General features: G+C 40.5%; 1 protein-coding gene across 7 annotated transcripts in view; it reads right to left on the reverse strand.

Annotated features, from left to right (window-relative positions):
* Window positions 1–11,048, reverse strand: part of IKZF1 (IKAROS family zinc finger 1) — a 69,451-nt gene extending 58,403 nt beyond the window's left edge. For 4 of the 7 annotated variants that reach the window (XM_080340662.1, XM_080340661.1, XM_080340660.1 and 1 more), the window contains exon 1: window positions 9,187–9,372. In XM_080340662.1, the coding sequence (XP_080196788.1) occupies window positions 9,187–9,235 (49 nt within the window). In that variant the 5' untranslated portion in view covers window positions 9,236–9,372. Of the gene's footprint in view, window positions 1–8,298; window positions 8,662–9,024; window positions 9,373–9,759 lie in introns of those variants that run through there. The other 3 variants (XM_080340659.1, XM_080340657.1, XM_080340658.1) reach the window with 3 other exon arrangements.
* Window positions 11,049–11,793: the final 745 nt, after the last annotated feature.

Below are 11,793 nucleotides of genomic sequence, written 5' to 3' on the forward strand. Positions count from 1 at the left end.
AAAAAGCTGTGTTTGACAGCTGACCAAAACAATCTTGTTCTCAAACACTGACTATGAGTAGCTCTCATTTATAGCAGGAAAAGAATCAGCAACTAGGTGATAATAGATGTTTCTTCTGTTCAGGAACCCAAGTAGCTCCAAAGTGTGGCCCCTTATTGAAAGGGCTACAATGTTCCCCTCAAAATAGATAAAACTATTTCTTCAAGTCTTCTTGGATACACACCTCTAAGCTGTATATTTTGATCGTCAGACTCCAAATACCAGATTCCCAGGTGAAGCTACCATAACACTTAGGAAAAAGAATGAAATCACAGAATCACAGAATGTTAGGGATTGAAAGGGACCTCAAAAGATCATCTAGTCCAATCCCCCTGTCGGTTGCAGTCTTAAGCTAATTAATAATCAACACACAAAACCTCTGAAAGGTTGTGTTGATTTTGTTTTCAATAGGAAAGCACCCAACTGACCATGCTCACACAAAAAGTTTGGAGTTAAATTAGTCAGAGTTTATCCAGGTTACCATCCCGAGCCTAAAGAAAATTTATAGGTGACTGATTTCCCTCCTTGCAACTCTGTCTACTATGCAAATTGTGCAACATCTTAATATGTCAAAATAAGTCCCATGAATCACTGAGGTACTGCTCCATTTATGTCTGGTGTCAGTTACAACCACAAGTGGATTTGGGACCTTTTGGGATTCCGAGAGTAAATAGGAAGAAGTCATTACAAGGTCAAGTTTTTCTAATGTTTTAGAATACAGCAAATTAATGATTCGCAAGTCTTGGTTTATTATTTCATCTCCTGTTTTACAATGCAAATTCAAAAGTAAACCTCCTTACCAAGAAAATGAATGCTTAGCATTTATACAGTATTTTATCAATTCAAACAAACATGTAAGCACGTCAGCCCTTCTAGAAATTCTCTTAGGATATTAAAATATCGCAGGATTGGGCCATTACTGTAGTTCAATGGAATGACCTAATCCAATGCCAAAGACTAGCTATTTTGTTTTCTTCTTTGTTCCCTAGCTACGTAGTTACTGACTTCTCTGGGCAAACACGTGCTTCACACTCAACACAATGGGATCTCACTTAGGCTGTGGAAATGAAATCGCAAATTTTGACATTTGAGGAGCCCCTTTGGTCTTACAGCAACACACCTAAACCCAGAGCTGGCCTTACATCTACAGATAGCTCTACTTCTGGTGCTGCAAGAAGTACACGAATGTGCAGCACATTGAGCAGCCTGTTTCCTGGCTATTTGTAGGTGTAACCTTGCTGAGCAGACAGAAATGTCCCTGAAGGAATGCTGCTGTCTTGAGTGCACCCCGCAGGGGCAGGTATGCTTTTCCACGAAGACTCAGAGCAGAAAATAAGAGTGTTCATGAAGTCTGGAGGGGAGGAGAAGAAACCTCCTGCAAGAGACCTGGCATTCTGCAGGTGCTTTTGCAAACATAAAAAGAGAGGGGAACACGTGTTCCTCAGCGGTGGCAGCTCTGGGTTAACTGAGATAAAATAAAGAAGCAAAGAGGCAAACCCCAGCCTTGCTTCCACAGCCACTGTGGGGAAAGGGCCGATTTCGCAACCCTCGTTTGTGCGAGCAGCCCCGCGGCAGGAAAAGGGACCACTGGCCCAGGTCACTGGAGCAGCTGGCCCTAACGGAGCACTCCTGTGTGAGCACGTCCTGTCTTTGTGGTCTTTGACATGTCTCATTGGCTCCTCATCACATAGGCTGCAGCTTTAGTGAACTAAAAATCCAAACCAACAACCAAAGACATAAAATGCCAACCCACTTTATGACCTAAATTGAAGCAAAGCTCCTAGAAATGGTCCTAGATTCAACCACCCACGACATACAAAGAGAAGCTTAATAAATAAATTGAGAAAGCAAAACCAGGCTGCAATCTGAAAAACACAGTACAGGTGAATACCAATAGCCTTTAACACACCTGACAAGAGAATCTGCACATTATCAACAGGTTAGGAGTGATAAGTCTCATCACCTACGTGTCATCACTCTTTTTGGTTTTAAATTGGGAGTTGCATCTCCCTGCAGAATGATAACACAGCTGCCTTTCTAATCACAGCAGAGGGTCTCTCTCTAGCAGAGCCATTCCCTTGTATCCACTGAAATCAATGACTTTAAACCAACAACCCAGAGAGGATATGAATAAAGACGGCCCTGTAAAAGTATTTAACATTTAGTTTACTTTTAAAGAAAAGACTTAATATTATTTTTTTCTTAATAGACTTTAAACTTCACATACAAATGTGCTACTTACAACTGAACACACAACAGGAAAGCTGCTAAATGTGGATAAAAGGTACTATGTATTGCACAACCAATGGAAATACTTGAAGGAAATTGCTAGAATCCTACAAACTAGTTTTAATTAAAAACATCCAATATCTCAGCAAGCAGCTGATAATTAGCTTTATTATTGTAATTTAATATGCTAGACTTCACAATCTCTGTGAATGACTCTACTTTAGAAGCATTTTAATTCTATTTTTAATTTCCACCTCATCACACAGCTCAATGTAAATAATAACTAGAAAGATGAGGGGTGGTCCTTCCTGAAAGCTAAAAACTGAGAGTCATAATAAGCCCAGCAGTGTCCTTCCATTTCTGTTTTTAAAAAGAAACCTCCAGGTTTTCAAAAAGACTGCATTTGAAAAGAAAAAGGGTTAAAACAAAATGGATCAATTTGTCTTCCTCTACACCAAATCCATATTCAGCATTTTCTATAAAGTCTAGGGAGATGTTTCGTTTATTCAGTCATTTCTCTATTCCTGCCTAGTGTAAATTCTGGTTAACTACACAAATTGACAATACAATTATGAGCATACAGTCAAATTTCAATGGAGAGCTCCTGTCTGCAAAATGAAGGAAGTTCTGTAATTCAACACACAAGATTAAGAAAAGAACTCTGCTAATAGTGCAGATGCAAAACATTTATATGTCTGGCACATGTAAAATTAATTTCCATGTTAGTGAACAATTGTGAGGGTGTATAAAAAGTTATCTCAAACATCCTACATCATTCTCAGTTCTTTGGGAATTCTTTGTCAAAGCATTGACAAATGATAAAAAGCGCATCTTGTATGTGTTTTCCATAAGCAGTCTTCTTAGAATTCTACTTTGTTTGAGCTATATTCATGTAACAATTCATCATTAAAAGAGATACTTTATTTTTTTTTTTTTTTACTTTGCGTGCAAATTACTGGACTTGATATAATTACAAATATGAGAAAGGTTCTTCCTTCAAGTTTTTGAACTGCAGCCAGAGTCATTATAAATTTTTTCCACAATATGAGAAAAATATGAAGGTAATTTTCCTAATTAAGGACACATTTTATTAACTCATTAAACTCTGTCACCTTTATTCACTAAAAATCAAGCAGAAAAGTGGAATAAATTCACCATGACAAAGCAAATGCTCACATTTCCATCATACAAATAAACTGACCAAAAAAAGGTGAGGTGTGTAAATTAAGGCACTCAATCTAGGAACACAGCATATTCTCAAGTGGCCAAACTGAGCTCTTGAATGTTCTTTCAGGGCTCTCATTTGAGAGAAGGCAAGCAGCAGATGTAAAACTGTACTTTTTATATCTATATATGATTTTAAAAGCATAGGATGTTCTTAGCATAGCATATCTAAATATGAAATAGAGAAAACATAAAAGGATATCTTTATGTCTAGAATCGTTATTGCCCAGTATCCCCAACAATATATCAGTAGTCTATTTGTTCAGATCATAGGAGGTTTTAACAACTCTGCTTCATGATCACCGAAGTGCTTCCTAATTTCCCTGCAAACTGTTCAAGCTGTTACAGATTATTAAAGGACATTACTAGCCTGAATAAACATATTAGAGAGCTGTGTGCTTTTTTTTTCTGTAAATAAACCTAAAAATAACTCCTAAAATTACTATAATTGAAATGAATTAGTAAGTTTCTCCACGCTACATGTTTTAGTTAACTCTACTTTTGCAAATATTTTGGACCCAATCTGCTATAGACATTTCCAGCTTTATATTGTAATTCCTCCACTGTTCTCAGTGAGCTGATACAAGCAGAAAAATGAAGCAACACATTGGAGAATCAGATCTGTCTTAGAGAGCAAGTTTCTCTTTTACTGAGAAAGCTAGAGCAACTGGGATCAGAAGAAATTCAAACCTTTCACGTGAAACACACTTCAAAATAAGCTAAAGAAGTGGACAGTTCCCGTAGCTTACAAAAAGAAAAAGACAATTTCAGCATAACTGCTCTTCAAAAACTGCAGTCTGAATGGCATTTTGAGGGATTTATACAAGAATCAGGAGTTGGCCATGCAGGTCTCAAGCCTATGCTGTCCTATCCCCATGAATTTGCAATGGTCAAAAAAAAGGTAAGAACGGTCATGAATCTTTTTTAGGACTGGGACCTACCTTTGTAGTCACCACACTGCATTGGTAGTGACCTGCTCGGTGCAAAAAAAAAAAAACAACCCACAACAAACACCTGCAATAATCTCTTACTGTCCATCAGTTTAACGCGTGAAGGAAGGTGTGTCTTTAAAAAGGGTGAGGCAGAAGTTGTTGGGCTTCTAATAAAGATACATCACCACATACCCTCTAACATAATTCTACTTAAATTTAGGGAGAAAACAAAACTCTTGTTGACTCCACGTTGTAGGTATATTTATGTACAGATTACAGATATAGGGACAACAAACCACAGTTGACCTTGGAAGCCAGGAGTTTGCCAGCAGAAGTCAGTCTGTTTAGCTGGATAGCCACTTGGGATATAAAACTCCTGCAGCTACTTTGGATGAGTGGAAGGTATTTAAAGTAGCCTCCAGTTTAAAAATTGCCATAAAGCTAACAAGACTAAGACTGTCTATCATGCCTCAGATGGAGTTCATGCTCATGTCTAAATGCTGTTCCCCTCCAGCAGGGGAAAAATGCAATCTTTGGATTACAGAAAAAAAAAAAAATATTAGTGAGGAGTAGGTCTCACCTCTTTTGACTCTTGCATTGAGTTGCAAGCACTTAAAAACACTTCCCAAAGAATCACACTCCGAGAAAAACTGATGAGAGTTCTTACCTTCCACTCCTCAACTGAAATAATATATTCCCAGTATCCTTCTGAAGGTAACTAGCAATGGCATTCAACCCAACGGCGTTTGTCCAGCAGTGCAGCCTCCTCCCCCTTCTCTTTTTGGGGGAAGGATTCTGAGAAGAAAAACATGTTCCTAAACCTTTCTTTCTGTGTGACTTTATACTTCCTAGGAAAGTGGAGTTAGTTGCTTTGGAGGGGAATTCCGAGCAAGTCCACTACAACGCCAGCAGCGTATCCTGCCTTATGCTCATAACAACATGACAACTTTTTCCAAAGATCCCATCATTGCTGCACTACGTTTTACTACTCTGCTATGTTTTCTTTGGTCTAATTCTATTATTTTTAATAATAGTAGAAAGTAATGACTGGTCAAAATATAATCAAGTACATATGTGAATCTTGACTGAAAAACAACAAAATTCACTACAGATCCAGCTCTTCTTGCACATGAAACAGGAGAAAAAAGTCCCACAAGTCTTCGGTGGAAGTTTTTTCTTGACAAAAAGCCACACAATTGGGCTGTGATCCACGACTTTTGATATCCTTTGGACTTTTAAAGAAAACGTTGCCAAAAGTGATCTGCCAGAACAGCATACAATTCATTATGCCCGTGTTTGCTGTTGCTGAAATACGGACTGGACCTGTTTCCATGTTTTCTGCAAGATTGCGGCGTTAGTGTAAGCTCAAATAAAATATATTTGGAAAAGTTTTTGGCTTAATTTTGGAGTTACTAATTTTACTTATGAGAAACAAGTTTTACATTGTTGTGTAACTGTGGATTGATTCTCCACTTAGATTTCTGCATCGCTATGCAGTGGAAGTGGCAAGCAAACCAGGTTTTTGGTAATAAGGTCCACAAGGGAAAGGAAAACTGCTACACTAATGCCAAAACAGAGACTATTGCATTTTTTATTGTACATTGCATATGAAGCAAACGACAAAGGTGTCATTCATACTTATGTAAAAAACCATGCAACCAGAGCATTCCTGGAGTGAGAACTGGCAGCCAGGAGCTGAGTTAGAAAGTCACCGGTGTATGACAAGCTTGTCTCTCTACTGCAACTCCTGAGTATAGAACCTACTGAAAATGCATCACCTCACTTTTCTGACTTGAAGTTAGGTAACCACCCTTAGAAATATTCAGCTGGGATAAAGGATGCACACAAAATCAGCATCTAAGCTTCTCTGGTTACTGGGAACATGAAGGGCAAAGAGAGAAGAGTCCTCTACCCTGTCATTGTGTTGAGCCAGAGAGATTAGTGATCCCTTTTTAGTTACTGGGCTCCATCAGTCTTTCCTGACTGAATTAAGACAGTCAGTAGAATTCCACATGATGCCTCTGCCTTCCCACTGCTTCCCCTGGAAGCTGTACCTGGGACATAGATGACTCTTGCAGGTATCGGTTCATTAGGTTTGAAATCTTGGCTCTTCAGGATGTCCAAGACTGGACTTCCATTGACTTCAGTCTGGCCAGTCAGTAGGTATATCTGCCTTCTCCTTGGCTTTTTATCTTAAATATTTTACTTTATAGTTAGGGATATGATTTTTATATATATATGTGTGTGTGTGTGTATGTATGTATGTATGTATGTATTTTACAGTTGATCAAGCTCTGAGTTCAGGCTATTTTACTAAAAAAAAATAATAATAATATAAAATGAGCACATGAATAGTCACCAATACTAATATATGTGAGAAAATCTTTAAGGTTTGAAGTGAGTCTAGGAGAATAGAAACTTGAACTAAGGAAAGTGCAGAGCTCTGCAGTATTTTGTACACTTCCCTCACACAGTTCTGCTAAGGACAGCTATCATTTTAAGAGTTTTTGGTCTCACACTTGGTCTACTCTTAGTTTGTCATGTCTACATGCAGCAGTTTCAAAGGGTTTGATAAAGCAATACGGCATGTGGTTATTAAAATAAACTTGATAGGGCTTTGCTAAGGATCAAGGTATCTTTTGCAGGGAGGGGGAAGAAAATATATGGCAAACTAAGCAGTATGTGCTGTATTTTTTATTCAGTTTTAAAACAGACATTTATGAGTTAAAAATCAAAACCGAGCATGTCAATATTTGAAAGAAACTTCTTGCACGCTAGTGATGACACCTTTTGGAAAAGGCACATAGTATGAACCACTGTATGCTACCGTTATATTAATCCATGAAGAGAAATACTGGGTGCGTGCATGGTAACATGAACAAATCAATTCTCAGTTTTCTGACTTAGAATTTCCCTCATTAGAGAAGAGAAAGAAAAGTAAACAAAGTTACCTAAGGGCAAAAATTTGGTTTGGAAAATTAAGAAGCAACTACTTTTTCATATAAAAAGCCATCCCATCCTTAATTTTTATATTTCACTAAGGCTCTGAACACCTTAAACCATGCAAGAGAGCAATGCCACAAGCCACTCAGAACATTCCCCTGCTTACTTGATTCAGATTAAGTCTTCCTAAGTCTTTGGAAGAAATTTTAGTACTTATTTCTAAATGCAATGTATTAATATGCTTTTTCTTTACATTTCAATGATCATTTATAATATGTAATAGAGAGTCATACTACTCGGTACTCCAGTCCGCATATGACTAGCAATCGATGTGAGCAGTCAACTGAAGCTAACAGTGCATCTTTTAAAGGATTTCGCCCCTACAATACATTATAGCATCTAATTTTAAAAATAGACTATTAAAGTCTAGCAAAGGGGTTGTTAAGATGCATGGATAAAATATAATCAGGAGTAGATACCTGGTTTGTTTCATTTGGGGTATTTTTTGATGGCTGGACAGTAAATGCATATGGATGTAACCTTAGTAGCATCTAGCTACTGAAAACAAACAAACAAACAAACAAACAAAAAACTAGTCAGGAAGCTCTCATTCTAACTTCTGATCTCCACACAAAGTTATTTCAAAACACTACTTGCACTTAAATGTGTAAGCAGACTCAGTGCAAGGGGAACAAAAAAGGAAAGAAAAGAAGAGAAAAAAAAAAGAAACAACATTATATTCTTCTACAATAATTTACACAGTTTAAGCCATTGGCCATACTGGTCTAAATATTCTTGCACTCCACAAAACATCACTTTTTTGAGATAATTTGCAATCATAAGCTAAAATTTTTTTCTGACATAGTATTACTAGCTTTTAACTAGTTTGGAAGCAGAATGCTTTTCACACCATCTGTCAGCGTTACCATACCTTCTAGACCAAGGCAGAAAAGTAATCCAAGAAGTAATCAGGTTGCTTGAAGCACAAGATTAAAAGTTTCCTTAGAATAGACTGCTGCAGTGGGAAGTCGTTTCTTCATACACACAGTTCCTAACTACACGCATCTTCTTTAATAAGAACTACAGAGCAAACCCGTCCCTTCGCAGAGAGGTTAACTTTGCGGAGCAGGGTGAAAGAAAACCTCCAGCTGTGACAGGCTGTATCGCAAGGAGGAAAACTTCTGGTGACACCGCTATTCGGAAGTCAGCAACTTCTCCTCTAACGCCGTTCCCCTCAAGCGCCCAGGGGCTGTTACTTTTACAAGTTCCTAATGGCTTTTACAACCTCGGCACCTGCCCCCCCCTCCCCCCCCAACCCCGCTCCGCAAATTACAGGCGCGAGGAGTTTGAACTCGGGCTTTGCACGAACCGAAGTGGTGTAGTGGACTCGAGAAGGCGAAAACAGACAGGCCCGCACGCTTCCCTCCCCTTGGAATCAATGGGCACCACTTCTCGGCCAGCTCCTTACGGCTACTAATGTCTGAAATTTTAAGGCAGAGCTCTAAAACGCCTCACACCCAAACTGCGGTGCAATGTTTGCAAATAAAATAATAATAATAAATTAAAAAAAAAAACAACAACAAAAAACACCGGAAACAAACGCGGATGGGACGGGGAGGAGGTGAAGAAAGGGATGGAATGGGACGGGAGGACCTGCCTGTTGGGCTCCGCAGTCTCCCACTTTACGCTCCCGGCAACTTCTCTCGGCAGCGCCAGCTCCGCGCTCCTCACCCCCGCGCCGCAGCCGCTCGGGGCTGACGCCCTCCCCGCCCCCGGGGCTGGGGCAGGTGCCTGCCTGGGACCCCCCGCCCCGCGGTACCTGCTACGCCGGGGCGGGCGGCAGCTGTGGCGGCGCGGAGCCGCTCCATGTGCCAGCGTTGCCCCGCGGGCGGCGGCTCCGCGCCCGGTCCCTCCCCCGTCGCCCCCGCCCTGCACGGCCGCCCGCTCCGCACCCGCGCACGCCGGCGCCCCCCGCCCCGCAGGTGCCGCCCGGGCGGGCAGCGGGGCGGCCGCCGACCCCCTGTCCCCGCGGTGGGGTTTTACCTGGCGAGGTGTTTCACCGCAGGGCCCCGCCGGCTCCGCTGAGCTGGAGCCGCGGGAGAGGGACCGGGCTCCGCGCCGCCCCGCCGGGCGCTCCCGGGTCCGGGCTCATGCGGCGCCGGGACTTGCAGGTCTGTGGGTACGGCAGGCAGCACCTGGACACAGCGGTACGGCGGGATGTCATACGCCGTCAGCTGTAGACATCCACCTGTAACGCCTCGGAGCTGAGGTTAAAGGGGTCAGATCACCCTTCTTTATCTCAACCTGGTCATTCGCATCCTGTGCAAAACCTGTCTCACACTTTTTAAGCGCTTGAATTTAATGCCACAGGATCAAAACTTAAGTAACTTACTTGAAATCGGTGACAGTCAGTCCCTGAAAGCCAAACCTTACACTTCAGTCCAAAGGGCACAGTGAACCTGATGGAAATTACTCATGTGCTTAGGAATTAATTGTATATACATTCTGTGGAGAATCAGGATCTTATTTTTGCTGTGCTTCAGTTCCTCATCTGCAAGATGAGGATAATAATACTTCCTTTCTCACATCCTATCTTTATCTGTGCTCTTATGTTACCAAAAAAAAAAAAAAAAGGCATTAGTTTATGCATGTGAGTAATCTCATCGACTTAAAAGGGACAATTCACAGACAAAAAGTTAAGCAAGCATGTAAGCATTGGAAATATCAGGGTCTCATAAAGCAAGGTCTTCAGAACAGAAATAATCTAGTACTTACTAAAAGTTTATATTTTACAGCAAAATGAGATCTCCAATGGCAAAGTTGGGCTTCTTTTAGAACAGATATAGCAAGACTGTACCTGGGGATTTATTTCAGGCACTGCTTCCCTCAGCGAAGCTCTGCAGACATGGTTGTTCTGTGCTTCACAAGGCAGGATAATAGCTGGGTACACTCAAGATGAATCAGGTGTACATAGTGATTCTCTATTTTTTTATTTTTCTCACTGTGTCTTTACAGAGATGCAGAACCATCTGAAACTTCTAAGCAGACTTTATGGATCTGATACAGTTGACACTTAGAGACAAAATTTCCTGATTTTTATTCCAGAATACCCTCTCATCTTCCAGCAGGTTTACATACAGGGACACAAGAGCATTTGATCAGTAGAATCATACCCTGGCATTTAGAGGAAAGAAAGTGAAAAGAAAAAAAAGGGAAAGAAGAAGAGAAGAGAAAAGAAGAAAAGAAAAGAAAAGAAAAGAAAAGAAAAGAAAAGAAAAGAAAAGAAAAGAAAAGAAAAGAGAAAAGAAAAGAAGAAAAGAAAGAAAAGAAAAAAGAAAAGAAAAGAAAAGAAAAGAAAAGAAAAGAAAAGAAAAGAAAAGAAAAGAAAAGAAAGGAAAAGAAAAAAGAAAAGAAGAGAAAAGAAAAGAAAAGAAAAGAAAAGAAGAGAAAAGAAAAGAAAAGAAGAGAAAAGAAAAGAAGAGAAAAGAAAAGAAAGAGAAAAGATCCCCACAAAAAAGTGGCACCATGCACTTAGCAGTTAGTACCTTTCTCCAGGAAATCCCAAAGAGCTCTGCCTCAGCAAGACTGAGAAGTAAAGGGAGGGAGAGCTTCACCAACCACCCTCTTGAAAAGCAGAAGCTGGTAAACTCAAGGGAACATAGCAACTTTCCACAAATACATGCGTCCAGATATTTTAAAGTAAAAGTAGTGACACTTCACTGAGGAGCGGTGCTTTCAGGAGCTGTGTGTGTCTCTCCTGTGCTCCAGCTACCACAAGGCCTTCAAACCAGAGGCTCTGAGAGTGCACCAGCCTACTTGGGGGATCTGGTTTGGCACCTATTTTTAAAGGTAGATTTCACACTATGCAAGCCATGATTTCTCATTAAACATTTGATAAGAGTTTTTAGGTCAGAAAGAAGTTGCCGAACATGTGTGAGCTGAGCCTGCTGAAGTCAAGTCTTGTGAGATGTTAAGCATCTTCTCCAAGTCGCTGCACTGAGGTTTGTTAACAGCTCATAGGAGCTCTCAGGACTTAGAAGATGCTGTGAAGATCCCTTTACGGCTGATACCCTTGAAAACTACTAGAGGTGTAGTCACGGCAGCACTGAGCTCACTGCTGGCATCCTGCTCTCATGTGCAGCAGGTTTCTTGCTGGGATAGCAGCAATGGGTAGTCTGATCTTCAGGCTCCACTGCTCCAGCGATGCTTACCAAGGCTAGAGTTAGTTCGAGCAGATCTGCTCAGGTATAGTCGCAGATACACACTTAGGCACTTGCCTGAGGAGCCAAATTCTGCAATCCTTTTCTTGCACTATTTCCACTGACATTACTAGGAATTTTGAATGAGATAAAGGGAGTTGTAAAGGACATAAGGTATAGTGAGATATATATCTATATATATTTAAAAAAAACCAAAACAAACAAAA

Source organism: Nesoenas mayeri (genome assembly GCF_963082525.1).
Source record: "Nesoenas mayeri genome assembly, chromosome: 2".
Lineage (NCBI taxonomy): Eukaryota > Metazoa > Chordata > Aves > Columbiformes > Columbidae > Nesoenas > Nesoenas mayeri.